This window comes from Oryctolagus cuniculus, chromosome X (assembly GCF_051225735.1).
Source record: "Oryctolagus cuniculus isolate XC-2025 breed Fujian yellow rabbit chromosome X, ASM5122573v1, whole genome shotgun sequence".
Classification (NCBI taxonomy): Eukaryota; Metazoa; Chordata; class Mammalia; order Lagomorpha; family Leporidae; genus Oryctolagus; species Oryctolagus cuniculus.
In genome coordinates, this window is record NC_142888.1 from 131,109,917 (window position 1) to 131,128,951 (window position 19,035).

The 19,035-nt window shown below is 50.1% G+C and overlaps 1 protein-coding gene across 1 annotated transcript in view; it reads right to left on the reverse strand.

Moving 5' to 3' along the window:
• Positions 1 to 7,251: 7,251 nt before the first annotated feature.
• Positions 7,252 to 19,035, reverse strand: part of LOC149119763 (uncharacterized) — a 41,129-nt gene continuing 29,345 nt past the window's right edge. Inside the window, exons 3-4 of the mRNA XM_089324607.1 lie at positions 14,630 to 14,803; positions 7,252 to 13,939 (exon numbers count right to left, since the gene is read on the reverse strand). Of these exons, the coding sequence (XP_089180733.1) occupies positions 8,727 to 13,742 (5,016 nt within the window). The 5' untranslated portion in view covers positions 13,743 to 13,939; positions 14,630 to 14,803 and the 3' untranslated portion in view covers positions 7,252 to 8,726. The remainder of the gene's footprint in view (positions 13,940 to 14,629; positions 14,804 to 19,035) is intronic.

Below are 19,035 nucleotides of genomic sequence, written 5' to 3' on the forward strand. Positions count from 1 at the left end.
AGTGAAGCTGAGGGTGTGCAGCTGAGATGGAAGGAGATGAACTTAAGACCCCACTGGGGTATCCTGATGTCCCAAGTCTTTGGCATCAATGCAAAGGCCAGGGCTTTCTCTCCGAGCCAGGGGGAATGTTCTGAGCCGACCAGTGGCTGATCAGCCATGATATTTTAAAATATCTGGGTTGCTGTGAGGATTGGTGTGTACGTGTATGTGTGTGGTGAGCGAGAAGGTGGCAATACAACAGAAGCAGGGCCACCAGTTTGAGTGCTATTGCAGTAATCCAGAAGAGACGAGATGGTGACTTGGAGAAGGAGGATAGCTATGGAGGGGGTCAGTGGTGGCCAGATTCTAGAGGTATTCTGAAAATAGAGGGGACATATCTGTTGGCAGATCAGATTTGGGGCATGTGAGAATCAAGAGCGACTTTGAGCAACTGGGAGGATGAAGTTCACATAACTGAGATAGGGAATCTGTGGGAGGAATAGGATTTAGTTTTGAGTATGTGAAGTTTACAATGTCTTTTGGACATTCAAGTGGAAGTGTCAAGCATTCAGTTGGACACACGAGGCAGTTCTCAGAGACAAGGTGGAGAAATTTGGGAGGAGTCAGTGTGTGTGTATGCCATGACATAGAGCATGATCACTCTTCGTGCGAGAGGATCTAAGGGCTGAGTCTCGGAGACAGGAAGGGAAACCAGTGCAGGGCAGTGATATGGAGCTGACAAGGAGGTGGGATGAGCTCCTGGAGTGAATGATATCGTGGTGACCAAGGAAGAAAGCTAGCCACACGCCACATTGAATAGGAGTCATGTGCTATTCTCTTCTTCCATTGCACATGTCTTACGAATGCCCCAGTGCAGCCAAAATTACTCCCTAAGTGCACACCCTCTCCCTTTTCACTGGAATCTTCAGAGTTCTGTAGTGCAGACTCTTCCATTCCTCCTGACAGATTTGCTTTTAGATTGGTTGATTATGGGATCACAACCATTTCCTCAGACTTTTTTATTCATTCAAAGATTTCAAAAGCACCTTTACATGCTAGGTATTGTGGAGTAATGTGGGACTCTAACACAGCTCCTACTCTCCAGGATAAAATAATGTGAGGTAGGCAGTGAAGAATTTCATGGGGGAGTTACAAAGGCGTTTGGGAGTTCATAAGAGATAAAGATTCCTGGCAATAGGAGGCAGTAGGGGCAGGGTCAGAAAAGGTCCCAGAAGCTGGTGATAAGAGCAGAGGGAGGTAGGATGGCTTGACTGTATAAAATCACCTTTGTCTTCTTTCCCCACTGTTACCAATTCCAAGGTAAGTTCTGATGTTGCCGTTACTCACACGTTCCTAGGGCCCCTTCTGTTGCCCTATGTATTTCTGTATGGCTCTGTGGAAATCTCAGCTGATGCTAAATTAAACACTGTTCACGTAAGCAGTTTTAGTGCAACTGTCTTGTCCCCATTACTTTACGTATTGGTATGTAGGCAGATGAAGGCTAAAGATGGGCCTTGAACTATTCCTCTCATCTTGTTACTAGAAAATAACTGGGCACTATTTTTCTGCCCTATATATAGTCCAAGTAGCATAGTATTTGATTGGCCAGTGTTATTTTCTTCTTCAGCCTATTCAAAATCTATTTTTTATTAGCTTAAGGATTGTCCTGTAAAACACACTTTAAAAAAATTCAGAGATCAATTCCCTGTCTTTCGTCCAGATATTATCATTACACTATTATAAATCATATTCCAAAATCTTTACCAGCAAAGTCAAAACACCTTTCTTTTTTTCTGCGCACTCCTTTTATAAAAGACAAAATTCACTAAAAAAAAAAACAGAGTAAGAGATGAAAATTCTACCTCTACCTCTGAGGTGTTAGTTTTCTAAACTGACAAATACACAGGATCGATTGGGACAGGGAGACACTGGAAGGGAAGAAGCTGGCCTGGGATCATCTTCTATTGTGCCCTGTCATCTTCCGCCTTTCTCTGTAGCCTTGCCCGTCCCTGTATTTCCCAGCTGCCCTGTGACCTGGCCAGACTCTCCTTGGCGTTTACTGCTTGTGACACCTGCCCATCATCTGCCTGCCTGTTGACAGCATGAATGCTCTGGAGTCAATGCTTCCCATTGCACTGTCCTGGCCCAACTCTCACCTTTGTATTTGCTTTCAGATTGGGTCACCAGACGTGAGACTAAGGAGTCAGTTTCCCAGCAGGAAGTTTCTGAAGGCTCATACCAAGGATCGACCACAGAAAGAATGGCTGGAAATGGTCACTGGAACTCCATGTCGCATGAGACTTGGGGATGTGAGGGCCACTTAGAGAGACATGGGGAACAAGCAGCAGGATCGCACAGGAGAAACTGTGCCCAGATGAATGCAGTGCTTTTGAGGGAAGCTTCAGTCTGCAGTCAATCCTGGTTTCACAGCAGTTAATTCCTACAGGAGAGAGTCTTCTTACCTGTGGCAGTTATGTAGGAGGCCTGACCCCACGTCTAGAGCTGAAGGATTACTCAGCGGGGTTTGTGTGTAGAAAAGACACCTTGGCAGTGTATGACCATAGGAAGTCCTCTCCTAACAACTGCACATTCGTTAGGCATCAGAGGATTCACACTAGAGAAAAGCCTTTTACATGCAAGGACTATAAGAAGGCCTTCAACTAGGGCTGTCACTTAGAAAGCATCAGAAGTCTCATACAGGAGAGAAGCCCTTTACATACAATGAGTGTGAGAAAGCCTTCAGTCAGAGCTCATTGCTCATTGAGCACCAGAGAATCCACACAGATTGCCTTACGAGTGCAGTGAGTGTGGGAAGGCCTTCACAAACAGCATGCACCTGACCCAGCACACGCATATCCACGCTGGGGAGAAGCATTATGAGTGCCTCGAGTGCGGGAAGGCCTTCCACCACACACACCCCTGAGCCTGCATCGCAGGACCCACACTGGTGAGAAGCCCTACGGGCACCATGAGTGTGCAAGCGCCTTCAAAGATGCTTCCTCACTCACTCGTCACATATTCACAGAGGAGAGAAATCCTCTACATGTCTGACTGGGGGAGAGGCTGCCATGGCCCTTCGGGGCTTGTGTAGCACAACAGAACTCATACCAGAGAGAAACCCCATGTCTGCCACGAGTGTGGGAAGGCCTTCAGCCAGAACTCATCCTTGATCAGACAGCCGAGATTTCATATAGGAGAGAAGCCCTTTAAATGCAGTGAGGGTGAGAAGGTCTTCAGCCAGAGCTCACTGCTCATTGACTATCAGGCCACTCATACCGGAGAGAAATTCTTCTGAAGCAATGAGTGTGGAAGAGCTGTCAGCCGGGCCATACGCTTGCTTGAGCACTGTGCATTCACACTGGCAAGAAGCTGTATGAATGCAATGGGTGTGGGAAAGCATTTACTTAGAGCTCACCTCCTTGACCACCAGCAGATCCACACTGCAGAGAAGGCCTATGAGAGCAGTCTCTGTGGGAAGGCCTTCAGCCAGAGCTTGTCCCTTAGCCAGCCCCTGAGGACCCATGCAGGGAAGAAGTGACTTCACCACAGCATGCACCTGACCCAGCACATGCCGTCCACTCTGGGGGGACGCCCTACGAGTGCCTTGTGTGCGGGAAGGCCTTCTGCCCCAGCACACACCTGAGCCAGCATCGCAGGATCCACACTGGAGAGAGGCCCTATTAAAGCGACGATTGTGGGAAGGCCTTCACTGATATCTCATCCCTTTCCAGATATCTTTTTGTTCATAAAGGAGAGAAACCACGTAAGTGAGGCGAGTGCGGGAAAGTCTGTAGTGGTCCCTCGGGGCTTATTCAGCATCAGGGAACACACACGGGGGAAAAGCTGAATGAATGAATGCAAAGTGTGAGGGAAGGCCTTTAGCTGAAGTACACATCTTCTTGAACATCAGGAAATTCACATTGGAGAGAAACCTCACAGACGTAAAGCATGCGGAAAAGCCTTCAGCCAGAGCTCACACCTGAACAAACGTCTGGGAACACACACCAGGGAGAAATCCCATCAATGTAGGAAATATGAGAAAGGCTTTAGCCAGAATACGTCCCTGATACAGCGCCAGAAGACACACGCTAGAGAAAAGTCCTGTGAATGTTATCATTCCTCCACTTAAATCTTCAAGCCAGATTTAGCATCAATAGATATTCACACTAAGGGGGAAGGGAGGGAGGGAGGGAGGGGAGAGAGAGAGAGAGGCAGAGAGAAAGAGAGGGAGAGAGAGAGAGGGAGAAAGGGAGGGAGAGAGAGAAATGGAGAAAAAGAGAAAGACATCTTCCATCTGCTGCTTCACTACCCAAACAGTTACAACAGCTGGGCCTGGCCCAGGCTGAAGCCAGGACCCTGAAACTCCATCCTGGTCTCCCATATGGTGGCAGGGGCCCAAGCACCTGGGCCATCAACTGCTGCTTTCCCAGGTATATTATCAGGGAGCTGGATTGGAATCAGAGCAACCAGGGTTCAAATTGGCACTCATATGGGGATGCAGGCATTGCAAGCAGTGGTTAACCTGCTGTACCACAACACTGACTGGTTTGAACCGTTATATAAAGTACAATAGGGGGTCCAGCGTTCTGATGCAGTGGGATAAGTCACCACTTGTGACACTGGCATCCCATGAGTGCCACTTTCGCATCCAAGCTGTTACACTTCTGATCCAGCTCCCTGCTAATGTGGCTGGAAAAGCAGTGGGGGATGGCTTGAGTACTTGGGACCCTGCCACCCATGTGGGTGACCCAGAAGCTCTGGGCTCCTGGCTTCAGCGTGGACCAGTCCCAGCCATTGTAGCCATTCAGATGGAATATATCATTCTCTCCCTCTCTCTCTCTCTCTCTCTCTGCCTCCCTCCCTCCCTCCCTCTCTGACTCTGCCTTTCAAATAAATACATCTTCAGAATAAAAAGGACTTTATTAGCCGTCTGACTTTAGATAAGTTACCTATAAAAAAAAGCAGTTGCAATTTTTCAGGGCCAATATGGTCTTATATATTATGTGCGTGTTCTTTTTGGCCTCCATAAAAGGCCTGGAATGTGAGACATGGGGGCATGTGTTGGTGGAAGGGTTCTTGTTCCTCCTTCATCATACAGACATTGTCAGATGTATGTGTCAAAAGGACTACAGTAGTCATCCTGTCATCATGAAGGAAGCAAGGACACAGGGGGTCACTGAGTTAGGTAGCAGAAGAATGAGAGGAATCTGTCCACTAATGACCTTGAAGGGGCATAGTACTGACAATCCCAGGACCTATGGTGACGTGAGTTAACAGACTCTGAACCCATCTAATCATCTAGTACTGCAATTTTGCATTTCAATCTGGATTGCATGATTAGACCAACAGAGTTTATAGCCATGCCCCAGCAACGGAGACTTTGCTTCAAGTTCCTGTGAGGAGAGCTGCACGTTTGTGCAGGCCTCCCTGGACTCTTGGGTCAGACAGAGAAGGGAACACCTATTCCCTGGACTTGCTGTGGCTGCTCCAGAAATCTCTAAATCCACTCTAATCTCAACATGGCAGAGGAGCTTCAGCACCAAATACCTGCATAAACGGCGATGTTAAGGAGAGAGATGGGTGCCTTGGCTAACATGAAGTCTCAGTCTGATGCTCCCCTCCATTTGCAGGGCTGTGAAGAACATGACTGATGGACAACTGCCTCCTCCCCCCCCGTCCAGATTTGCTGTCCCCAAGCTGCAGCCACTTACTCCAAACATATTTCCTGCCTACACCCACCAAGGCATGTACTCGGAGCTCATTCTGCATCTGATCTGGGGAAGGAGAGGGGACCTATTCAGCCTGGGGCTCCTCATCTCAATTCCAGGGGGATAACAATCAGTATGTTTGCTCTTCTGTCAGTTTTATGTGCTAGGTACTACGCCAAAGATATGTGATTATTTTGATTTATTCATCCTAATGACCACCTTAGAAGGTACCAACATTCCCACTTTACAGAGAAGGAAAGCGGTATTCAGAGAGGTGTCACAACTTGCCCAGGTCAAATGGATACTAAGTGGTGGAGCTTGGATTTGAACTTAGTTCAGAAATAACCCAGTTGGGGCCGGTGAGGTAGAGTAGTGGATAAGCCCACCACATGCGGTGCTGACACCCCATGTGGGTGCAGTTTGAGTCCCAGATGCTCCACTTCTGATCCAGCTCTCCACTGGTACCCCTGGGAAGGAAGCAGAAGGTGGTCCATGTATGTGGGTCTCCGCACCCACTTGGGAGACCCGGAAGCGGCTCCTTGCTCCTGATCGGCCCAATTCCAGAGACTGCGGCCATTTAGGGGAGTGAACTAGTGCATGGAAGATCTCTCTCTGCCTCTCTCTCTCTCTCTCCCTCCCTCTCTCTCTCTCCCTCTCTCTCTTTCTGTCTGTAACTCAGCCTTTCAAAAAAATAAGTAATATATTTGAAAAAACAAGCCTAGTCTGTGGACTCTTGCTTTGTTCTTGGGAAGCTGGTTCACACTCTATGCTGGCCCATGTCAGCGCCAGACTCTTTCTCAGTGCCCTGTGAGTCCTCCTACAACACCCCGGCATTAGAACGCCGTTATCAGCACCCAAGCTTCCAGAACACAGCTATCCCTAGCAATGAAACTGTACATTTTTCAGTTGTATTAGCTTCTTAAGGCTGCCATAACAAATTACCACAAATGTAGTGTACTAGTAATACAAATTGTTTCTCCAACCATTCCAGGGGTCAGAGTCTGGGAAAGTTCTCACTAAAATCCAAGTGTCAACAGAGTCATGTTCTTTCTGGAGGCTCTAGAAAAAAAACATCCCCTTGTTTTTTGCAACTTCCACAGTCTACCTGCACTTTTTGGCCTGCAGACCATTTTTGTGTCTTTATGACTAAGTCAGTAGTATAAGCATCTTCAAGTCTCTGACTCTGCTTTCATCAGCACAGCTTCTATTACTCTGATCTATACCTTCCTATGTAAGGATCTTCGAGACTACTTTGGGTCCACTTGGATAACCAAAGGTAACCGCTCCATCTCAAGGTCTTTAAATACATCTGGAAGATCCCCACAGCTCTGTGAAGTAACATGCACAGATTCTAAAGATGGATACCAGGACTTGTGGCAGTGGATGTGATTTTGTCTGCCACACTGCACATTCCCTAGTCCGGCCTGATACAGCTTAGAAGGAGCTCTTCCAAAACGAAGCATGAAAGAAAACTGATTTAGAATGAGGAGAAAATTCAGAACGGGCAGTCAAACATGACAACAGCAACCATTATGGTTCCCAAACTATACTTTCTTTGGGTGTGTGTGCATGTGAGTTTTTTCACAAACACTACATCTATGTTGTACAATCTAAAGCACAAGGGAGCATATATTAGGTTAAGACACAAAAGGATTTCATTGTGGTTGCAAACAGACACTCTGCAAATCTGACAATACCACACCGTCACGTGAATGGATACCAGTCTCCATGAGAACAGCTGGCTCCCTGTAAGAACTACACACAGCAAACACAGTAAAGTTCAACTTAAGTCCTTCATGTTGGTTTCCGCACCAAGTTTTCGAAACAAACCAGCTTTTCTGACATTTGCTGTCAAAACGCCTTGGCTTAAGTTAGTCTAAGAACCCACGGGGTGTGGAATGTCCCTTTCAATTGCGCGTGCTTCATGACGTCCCAACAAGGGTGGCATTTAGGTGAAAAGCCACAGCTGTCCCCTGCTCGAGCAGCCTGGTATGACTCGGTGGTCTGCCTTCGTACCGTGGGAAGCTGTCGGGGCTGGCTAAATGAGTCAGCTGGGAGGTAAAGCTGGGTTGGTGGCAGGCAGAGGATTCCAGGGTGGGGATCCGGGATCCGGGATCCGGATCAAGGTGCTGGGATTCCTGCAATTTCCAGCAGAGTAGGAGCACGCCTGGGCAGCCAGGCGCTACTCAAAGGTGTGGAGAGGCGGGCCTGTGACCGGGAGGTTCGGGGCCGCCATCCTCCGGGACAGGCAGCTGTAGGAAGAGGGTCCAGCCGCCCCCAGTCGCGAGGTCAGCCGAGAACCTGTGTGCCTCGGGACACGCTTCAGCTGTGGAAGAAGAGCTACCACATGGGCAGGATTTCGGGTAAGCCCAGTGAGCCATCCTGCGTGAGGCGGTGGAGTGCTTCCTGCCCGCCGAGATGTTATTCCCTCACACGTGGACAGCGTGCCGGTGCCCGATGGGCTTTCTGTCTGCCACTCGGCATTGCCTCGGGAAAAGGTAGCAGAGGGCAGGGCTGAGATGCGGGAAGGCGTTTGTGTCATTAGTTTCAGCTCTTAGGGCTATTTTCTAAAAATCAAAGAAACAGCAAAGCATAAAGAGGCACGGCAGGGAAACCTCGGGAATTACCTTGGGAAGGAACCCACTCGTTCATTTCAGCGTTAGGCCTAACGCCAAGAGAAACGCAGGTGATGTTTCTGTGAGAAGGTGCACGAGGGTCTGAAAGATGGTGGTTGCGTCCCGGACGGTTTCAGTGCTTTGCGGTGTAAATCAGAGTATGCATCCTCTCCGGAAATGCTGCTTGCAGTCAGAGAGACATGCTGGGAACAATCGTGGCCTTTTCTTTGGAAAATGTCTGGATGAGTCTGTCCGTGCGAGCATGGACGGCAAGGCAAATGCGTGCAGAGGGGCTTGTGAAGGGCGTGTGGAGGACAAAGGTGGATGAGTGTGGCGCCCCACAAGTGCTAGAGGTGGATCCAAAAGCAGCTGCACATGTTGTCCACCTGCGGTAGAGCAGGGGCCCACGTGGCGCTCCACCTGATTACTGAGATGACGAGGAGGCTGCGTGCTGAGGGCCAGGCGCGCCCAGAGAACTGCTCGCAGCACACGTGGAGGCTAGCCTCCTTCTCACTCTCTTTAAGCTGTTTTTGTCAAACAGTTCCTTCTCGCGGTAATGCACGGGCGGCCCTTGCAGGTATTTCTTTTCTGCGTCCTTGTACTCTAGGCCATCGAGGGCAGCAATGGAACAAATGATTGCTTCTGGCAGGAGGACTTCCAGCACGAATTTGACTTTGTCTCTGACCAGAGCCTGCAACCTCTGGTCTATATGCTCGTAGACTTGTTGTAGATGTTTCGTCACGAGTTCCAACTGGTCCTCGTCCTCCAGGTATGTCTCGACGCACACCACGTACTGGTGGGAATTCAGAAATGACCTTAGCCACCTGGACTGCTTCTTGCCCTTCAGGATGGCCAGGAGGTGGCTGTCGGCCCCCTTCTTCTTCACGATGAAATCCACCAGCTTCTGGTTGTCTCGGTCCCACGCGGCCTTCGTGCGGTCGGGGAGAATTTTATTGTGGGATGGCATCCCTTGCAGGGCGGTCTCCTCAGAATCTTCCAGGGCCTCCAGTTCGGTGTAGTCCACTTTGGGGAAGGTGATGTCCAGTTCGCTGTCTTGGATGACTCTCCTGATACGGTAGCTGACATCGGCGGTGTAATAGTTCAGGAAAGAGCCCACGAAAGAGCCCCGGCCGAGTTGTTTTCGGTAATGGGTGATCAGGGAGAAGACCCAGTTCACACCCTCCGGGTACGCCTTCCGGGCTGTCTTCAGGAACTTGTCCTTCCCTGCACAGTCCAGGTGCTTCAGTCTTGCAAGAGGAACTCGAATGCCGCGCTTTTCTGGACACAGGCTGGCCTCAATCAGGAACACCCTGGCCGTCTTGTCTGTCTCACTGACACTCTTGACCACTGCCGGCCAGTACGGGTGCTCCTGAAATTTAAACCACACCAGCGCTCCCTTTCCGATGGGGCTCGGTGTGGCTGGTCCCTTTTCTCCCTTCCTGATAGCCTTCTTAGGGGTCTTGGGCGATTCTCTGTCCACCAGCCTTTGCTTGTTGGCGGGGGGCGAATCCTGGAGAGCCGCAAGGCTGGTGGATGGTCCCTCTCCCCCATTCCTGCCAGACTTCTTGGACAGTCCTTTCTCAACCAGCCTTCTCTTTTTGGCAGGAGACACATCCTGGGGAGCCGCAAAGCTGGTGGATGGCCCCTCTCCTGCTTCCCCGTCGGACTTCCAGTAGAGCTTGGGAAATAATTTTTCAACCAACCTTTGCTTTTCAGCGATGTGTGACTCCTGGAGAGTCACAGTGCTAGTGGTTGGTCCCTCTTCCTCTTTCCTGTCACTCATCCCAGGGACCTTGGGTGGTCCTTTATCAATCAGCCCTCCCGTTTCAGTGAGGGGCGACTGCTGGGGAGCTGCAAGCCTGGTGGATGCTCCCTCTCCTGCTTCCTCATCGGACTTCCAGCAGATCTTTGGAAATAATTTTTCCACCACCCTTTGCTTCTCAGAAATGTATGGCTCCTGGAGAGTCACCGTGCTAGTAGCTGGTCCTTCTTCCTTTTTCTTCCCAGCCTTCTGAGGTTTCTTGCGGAGTCCTTTGTCAACCAGCCTTTGCTTTTGGGTGGGCTGTGTATCTTGGAGAGCCACGATGCTAGTGCCTAGTCCCTCTTCCTCTTTCCTGGCACCCTTATGAGGGATATTAGGCAGTGGTCTGTCAACCAGCCGTTGCTTTTTGGTGGAGAGCAACTGCTGGGCAGCCACAACGATGGTGGCTGGTCCCTTTTCGTCTTTCCTGCCAGTCTCCCCAGGAATACTGGGTGGTCCTTTTTTGTCCACCCTTTGTGTTTCCATGAGGGGCTTCTCCAGGAGAGCTGCAAAGCTGGTGGGTGGTCCCTCTTCCCGTTTCTTGTAAGTCCAATGGATCTTGGGAAGTCCTTTGTCAACCAGCCTATGCTTTTCGGTGGGGCATGTCTCTTGGAGAGCCATGACATTTGTGGCTGCTCCATCTTCTTGTTTCTTGCCAGGTTTCTGAGGGATTTTGGGTGATCCTTTGTCCTCCAGCTTTTGCTTTTCAGTGGGGCATGTATCTTGGAGAGTCACGATGCTAGTGGCTGGTCCCCCTTCCCCTTTGCTGCCACCCTTCTGAGGGATCTCAGACAGTGGTTTGTCAAGCGGCATTTGCTTTTTGGTGGCAGGCAAATCCTGGGGAGTTCTGAAGAGTTTCAAAGTGGCTGGTCCCTCTTTTTCATTCTTGGCAGCCTTTCCAGGGATCCCGGGTGGTCCTTTGTCAACCACCCTTCCTGTTTTGATGAGGGACTTCTCCTGGGGAGCCATAAAACACGTGGAAGATCCCTCGTCCCCTTTACTGTCAGTCTTAGAATGGATCTTGGGCTGTCCTTGGTCAACCAGGCTTCCCTTCTGTCGTTTGTCGTCCAGCATTTCTGTTTCAATAAGGGGCTTCTCCTGAGGAGCTGCACAGCTGGTGGATGGTTCCTCTTCCCATTTCTTGTAGGTACTGTAGGTCTTGGAAATTCCTTTGTCAACCCACCTTTGTTTTTCGGTGGGGGGTAATTCCTGAGGAGTCATGAAGATAGTGGCTTGTCCCTCTCCTTCTTTCCTGCCACGCTCCTGGGGGACATTGGACAGTGGTTTGTCAAGCAGCCGTTGCATTTCGGTGGGGGGCGAGAGGTGGAGAGTCATGAGCATAGTGGATAGTTTGTCGTCCTCATTCCGGGCAGCTTGGCCAGGGATCTTGCAAAGTTGTCTGTCCTCCAGCCTTCCTGTTTCAAGTAGGGGCATTTCCTGGGGAGCTGGAAAGCTGGTGGATGGCTCCTCTCCCCCTTTCTTGTAAGTCCAATGGATCTTGGGAAGTACTTTGTCCTCCAACCTTTGCTTTTGGGTGGGAAGTGTCACTTGGATAGCGATGGTACTTGTGGCTGGTCCCTCTTCCTGTTTCTTGTCAGGTTTCTCAGGCACCTTGGTTGGTCCTTTGTCAAACAGCCTTCCATTTTCGGTGGACTGTGTATCTTGAAGAGTCATGATGCGAATGGCTGGTTGCTCTTCCTCTTCCCTGTAACCCTTCTGAGGGACCACGGACATTTCTTTGTCATCGAGCCTTCCCGTGTCGATGGGGGGTGTCTCCTGGGAAGCTGCAAAGCTTGTGGATGGCTCCTCTTCCCCTTTACTGTCAGTTTTGCAATGGATACTGGGCGGTTCTTTGTCAACCAGCCTTGCCTTTTCAATGGAGTCCATCTCCTGGGGAGCCACGAAGCTGCTGGGTGCTCCCTCCTCCCCTTTCCTGTCAGACTTCTCGTGGACCTTGGGCAGTCCTTCGTCAGCCAGCCTTAGCTTTTCGGTGGGGGGCGGCTCCTGGTGAGTCACGATGCTAGCATGTGGGCCTTCTTCTTTCCTGTAGGGCTCCCCAGAGATCTTGGGTGGTTCTATGTCTTCCAGCCTTGGCTTTTCAGCGGGCTGTGTATCTTGGAGAGTCACGAGGGTGGTGGGTGCTCCCTCCTCTGCTCTCCTGCCACCCTTCCGAGGGACCTTGGAGAGTGGTTTGTTAACCAGCTGCTGCGTTTCGGTGGGGGGCGACATGTGGAGAGCCATGAACATACTGGCTAGCTCATCTTCCTCATTCCTGCCCGCCTTGCCAGGGATCTTTCGTGGTCGTTTGCGGGGCGGCCTTCCTTTTTTGATGCGGGGTGTCGCCCGGGGAGCTGCAGAGCTGGTGGACGGCTCCTCTTCCCCTTTCTTGTATGTCCCACGGATCTCGGGACGTGTTTTCTCATCCAGCCTTCGCTTTTTGGTGGCACGCGTCTCCTGGAGAGCCGTGTCGCTTGTGGCTGGTCCCTCTTCCTCCTTCCTGCCAGCCTTTCTAGGGACCTTGGCTGGTCCTTTGTCAACCAGCCTTTGCTTTTTGTTGGAGCGCTTCTCCCCGGGAGTCAGGAGTCCTGTGACTCGTCCCTTTCCCCCTTTCTTGCCAGTCTTCCCACGGCTCTTGGGAGACCCCTTGTCACGGGCTGCTTTCCGGAGCTTCTTTTTTCGTTTTGGTGTACGGAAGACAATTCGCAGCTTTGGGAGATGGTCTTTGAAGGGCACCCTAGCCGCTTGTGAGACTGCCTCTGAGGTATCTTCTCCAGAGTCCTCTGTACGTTCAGTGGACACGGAGCACTCTGAGGACGTTGCCTGGGTCGTTGGGCAGCTGTCCTCTGCCTCTCTGTACACAGCCCTGGGCTCAGCGCGGGGTAGCCCAAGGGGCTGAGATGGAACCCCTTGGTCCTGGGTGGCACCAGCACCCTCCTCCACGACCGTGGGGGTCAGGCATGCGACTGCCGAGGTGCCTGCCTTTCCTCTCTTGCCCTTTGGCTTTTCTTTTGCCTTTCTCTTTCTCGGGCTCGCCAGTGTCGGGACCTTCTGGCCCACACTGGAGCTGTGGGGGGCCTCGGTCTGCACAGCGGCTGCAGGAGGGGCGGCGCTCATGGGCTCCTGCAGTTTCTCGCCCAGCAGGAAGGCATCCTCGCTCTCTGAAGGCATCGGCCCTGGTTCCGGTCCTGGCCTCTTACTTTTCTTGCGCCTGGTCCACAGGGCCCTTCTCGGCTTCCTATGCCTTTTACGAGCCAGTGGGCAGCCTGGCTTCTGTCTGGTCTTTTGGGGCGGTGCTAGCGCCTTTGGCGCTTTTGCTTTTTGTTCTTGGCCCCAGCTTGCTCTCTTGCGTAGCATCTCCCAGGCCGCTCTCAGGGCCCTTCTGTAGCCCCTCTTCTGGCCCAGTGGCATGCTGCCCTTCGGCATTGTCCTAGCTGAGAAGGCGACCGCTTCGAGGTCAGAGGTGGTCAGGGCCTTCACGTCTGCTCTCTTCACTCTGATTTTTTCATCGACTCCGAGGATCTGAACGGCTAGTAACAGCGCCCTCTTCCTCTTAGCTTTTGCTGAGGGGCCGCGTCTGGACAAAACCTTTGCTGGCCATAAGTGGCCCCGCCAGTCACACAGGATGTACTTGGCAACCATTGCGACTCGAGTGCCTCACACCAAGAGGAATTCAGAAGCGGCCTCGGCGTCTGGCTGCTGTTGCCGCCGCTGTTCTGGCCCCGATTTCCTTTGCCAAAGGACTGCAAAGGGTACACAGCAGGTGGGGGCTGTGCTCCTCCCCGCGAGTCCTCCCGAGAGGCCTGGACTCGAGCTGTCCAGGATGATCGTGGAGCACACTGCAACACGGAGAAAGAAACCAAGCAGTCTATCAGAACGCAATCATAATGTGGAAGTGGAAGCACCTGCTCCATGAGGCCGAGGGGAGCTACCGTAGGGAAGGAAGGGGAGTGCGTCTCAGACAGGGGGCAGAGGGAGGGCAAGTTTCTGGGAAAAGAGAGGGGAGGTGTCAGAGTAGCGACCAAACACCACAGTGCTCCCCAAACTCATCTTAGTGGCACACGGAAGAGCACCCGACTGGGTGGGTGGCTGAAGTGTCGGGGTTCCCTTTTCCTAATTGGTCACAGTGTGGCTTCAGGGCTCCTCAAGCTTCGACCAAGGGGAAGGCTTCCTTCTTTTCCTTCCTGAGGTGCCAATGCGGCCCTGTCCACCACCAGAAGCCAGAGGCCAACCCCTAGGCACAGACGCTGGGTACCAGCACAGAGCCATGTTCAGGAGCTTGCACACAGAGTGCAGAGTTTCCCCCATAATCACCTGCAACTCGATAATGGCTGCTGCCCACACTGGGCCTGGGCTGAGACCTGCAGGTCTGTGTGGTGCTTAAAATCCTCTGCCACCCACCCTGAATCTGTGACATCCCATTATCACACAAGTGACTGCAGCATGAGCAGCAGGGAATAGCACCGCGCACCCCCCAGATGTCACTAGGGAATGGTTGCAGGTGGATCTTTAGCAGAGAGGAGTCTCACCCAGTGTCATGTGGGTCGCGGTGAGTCTTCTCCTGGGAGCTGGAGCTCTCGCTTGTCACGTCCAGCTGCTGCCTGTCAGTAGACCTCTGACCTGCTGTGAAACACACCGTCCTTCCACAGACCAGATGAGGCCAGCCGTGGAGACCTAGCACTGGCTCCCTTTCAGTGGCTGATCTGTAAGGTGCCAAAGAGATAGGAAATTAAACCCATGACCTGGGGGCACTTTTCTCAACCTGCTCCCATCCCCAGCTCCAGAATGCAAGACCCCATGAAGGAGGACTGATAGCTTAATCCGACCCGGGAAAGTGGATATCACATATCTTTTCTTCCTTCTCCTGCATTCAAAAATGTTTCCAGCTTTCACCATTGCCTCCGCCCCAGACACTCGAACGTGACTTCAGCAGGCTTTCTGGGACTCTGTCCGCACTGGAAGCAAAAATGCGTCTCCCCCCCTGCCCCAGCTCTCAAACAACATTAAACTGGCTTGCAGAGTGTAAGTTTCATGGGAGGACCGACCCAGGGGAGGGCATGTGACACACGCTCACCTTACCCTATTGATGTGGGTGCTTCCAACGCATTCCCTATTCCTCGTGCTCCCCTGTGCACTACATGAAACCAAAGTTCCTAACGTAAGAGCAGCTTGGACAACTTTCTTGAAAAGGCTCACTTTCTCACACTGCTTTTGGGGAATCTCTTTGCAACCATGGCTTCCAGTGTTTCCCCAACTGTTGAATGCAGCGGCCAAAGTGCTGGGAACATGCACTGTGGGAGAGGCAGGCATTCTCTTTGTCTTGCTCTTCCCATCTTCCCACTCCCACTCACTTGCAGAACACGCTTGGCTGTTCTCTCTGCACTCCACCTGCACGCAGTACAACTCATCTGTACACCCAGCCTGTGCACCACTGACCTCGAAGTTGGTTTCTTAAAGCAAAGAGGTCATCTCCTTGGCGACCGCTGGCATGTCTGCCTTTGTGGAAGCACACACTCCTAGATGGAATTTTTAGTGTACAGTGACGATGAGATAGTCATGCTTTGGGGCTCTCCTACACAAAACCTTTCTTGGACAAGGGTCTACGATCTCATGGGTTTGGCGCCCTCTGTGTCAGAGAGCTCAGGGCCCTGGTGTCATGACGACAGAGACCACGGGGGACAAGGAATGACAGGTGACTCAGCTGCTTCAGTCTCCCCTCAGCTGCACCTGCCACACGTTTTACAGAATACATGTGACGGAGCACCCTCAAGCCCCAGTACAAGCACGAACAGGCACACATGTGCGTATACACAAGCGCACACAGAACCACAATGCCTGGGATCCATGCATGTAATGCACTCTCACTGCCTCTACACATCCCTGTCAACCGTTCTCTTCCAGGAAAAATGCCATTTATGGCTCCATTTAGGTCCTCAATTTAAAAATATACACACCAAGATATTCCCAAGATGGTGGAATAGGAAGGGAGCACATTGACAGTCCGGGAAAAGACAGTTTAATACAAGTGGAGATACTGCAGTTTCAAGGAAGAGTTAGGGAAGAAACAGCAGAGGAAACTCTTCCGGAACTGCTGGTTCACAGTGGACCCACGTGGAGGGCACGGCCGCCCATGGCTCGGAACCCCAGCCATGGAATCTACGCACCAGCAGTGGAAAGGGAGGTGAGCCAAAACCCCAGTCGCCTGAGACACTGGCGGGAAAGCGGAAGGAGGAGCCTAGAGGGAACGAGGCTTGAGGTCCCGTGGGGGAAATTTCACCAGGCTAACTAGAGGAGAGAGGGAAAAAAAATGGACCAGTATGGACATGAATCTCTCTCTCCACTCACCGTTCAAGGGCAAGCAAGACAAAGAGCAGGCGCCGTTTTGGACATACATAGGGGCTGTGCCTGCCATTAGCCAAGCAGAAAAACCTGACTCTGGGGGAGTGAAATAACAGGAGGTTGGGACCTGGTGAATGTGTGGAGATAATGAACTGAGACTGTGAAGAACTGAAGGTGTGGGAGAGAACTCAAGGAGACATGAGTGCTCTCGGGAGAGTACACAAACTCGGTAACCTTGGCAACCCGGTGGGAGATGGCAGAGAAATTTGAGCTTACACTGAGGACTGCATAAACCCTTTGTGGGGTTCTTGGGACAGAGCAGACGAATATTAAACCCACAGGAGGCAGAGATCAGAAATTGACTGCCTTCAATTCCGCTCAGCTGTGCGGAATTACTTCCCTTCTGAATCGAGAGAGAGAGAGAGAGAGAGAGAGAGAGAGTGAGAGAGAGAGAGGAAGATTTACCACGCCTAACCTGGGTGTGTCAGCTTTGGCACACCCTTAACCCTGAAGAACCAAACAGAGCTCTCTGGCCACACCCATCAGGAGCCTCTAAGGATCCATCAAAAGCAGACAGTCCACTTAATACAGTCATAGTATAACGAGAAAAAACACCACAGCGAGGGAAGAAGAAACCAAAGAATATCTCCACAATGCCAAGCAACAAACACAGAAACCAAGGAAACAAGAACAAGGAAGACATTATGACGCCCCCCCAAATGAACAAGACACCCCAATCCAAGATTATGAAGATGATGAGATAGAAGAAATGCAAGATACGGATTTCAAAAAATTTATGATAAGAACATTTAGAAGTTTTCAAGAACAAATTTTTGAACTACAGAAATCCTTACTGGACAGGATAGAAAATCTCTCTCGTGAAAACGAAATCTTAAGGAGGAATCAAACTGAAATGCAGAAACTAGTAGAACATGAAAGTGTGATAGTGAAGAGAAATCAAAATGAAATGAAGAATTCAATAGATCAAATGACAAACACATCAGAGAGCCTTAAAAACAGAGCCAGTGAAGCAGAAGAGAGAATATTGAACTTAGAAGACAGAGCACAGGAAAGTATACAGTCAAACCAAAGAAAAGAAGAACATGAGAAATTTAAAAAACATTGTTGGGAATCTACAGGACACTATTAAAAAAAACAACATTCGGGTTCTAGGAGTTCCTGAAGGCATGGAGAGAGAGAAAGGATTAGAAGGCCTTTTGGTGAGATACTAGCAGAGAACTTCCCAGGTTTGGAGAAGGACAGAGACATCCTAGTACAGGAAGCTCATAGAACCCCCAGTAAACATGACCAAAAGAGATCCTCACCATGACACATTGTAATCAAACTCACCACAGTGAAACATAAAGAAAAGATCCTAAAATGTGCAAGAGAGAAACGCCAGGTTACCCTCAGAGGATCTCCAATTAGACTCACAGCAGACTTCTCATCAGAAACTCTACAGGCTAGGAGGGAATGGTAAGACATAGCCCAGGCACGAAGAGAGAAAAACTGCCAGCCCAGAATATTATAACCTGCAAAGCTCTCATTTGTGAATGAAGGTGAAATAAAGACCTTTCACAGCAAACAGAAATTGAAAGATTTTGTTGACACCCGTCCAGCCCTGCAAAAGATGCTTAAAGATGTGTGAAGCACAGAAAAACAGAAACATGGTCACGAATATGAAAGAAGGTAAATGAAGAAAACCTCACAGTAAAAGATCACACGAAGTTCAAAGCATGTATTAGAAAATATCTTTGGGAAAATGGCAGGGCAAAGTTACTACTTATCAATAGTCACATTGAACGTTAATGGCCTCAACACTCCAATTAAAAGACACAGACTAGCTGAATGGATTAAGGAACAAAACCCATCTATTTGCTGCTTACAAGAAACACATCTTTCCTACAAAGATGCATGCAGACTGAAAGTGAGAGGCTGGAAAAAGATATTCCATGCCAACAGAAACCAAAAAAAGCTGGTATAGCCATCTTAATATCAGGCAAAATAAACTTTAACACAAAACTGTTAAGAGAGACAAAGGGGGGCACTATATAATGATGAAGGGATCTATTCAACAGGAAGATATAACGATTATCAATGTATATGCACCTAATTACAGGGCACCGGTTTATTTAAAAGATATGTTAAGGGACTTAAAGGGAGACTTAGACTCCAATGCAATAGTAGTGGGGGACTTCAATACTCCACTCTCAGAAAGACAGATCAACTGGACAGAAGATCAACAAGGAAACAGTAGATTTAAATGACACTATAGTCAAAATGGATGTAACAGATATCTACAGAACTTCTCATCCTACACTTAAAGAATTTACATTCTGCTCAGCAGCACATGGAACCTTCTCTAGGATTGACTACATACTAGGCCATAAAGCAAGTCTCAGCAAATTCAAAAGAATTAGAATCATACGATGCAGCTTCTCAGACCACAGTGGAATGAAGTTGGAAATTAGCAACTCAGGAATCCCTAGAGCATATGCAAACACATGGGTATTGAACAACATGCTCCTGAATGAACACTGGGTCATAGAAGAAATCAAAAGAGAAATCAAAAACTTTCTGGAAGTAAATGAGGACA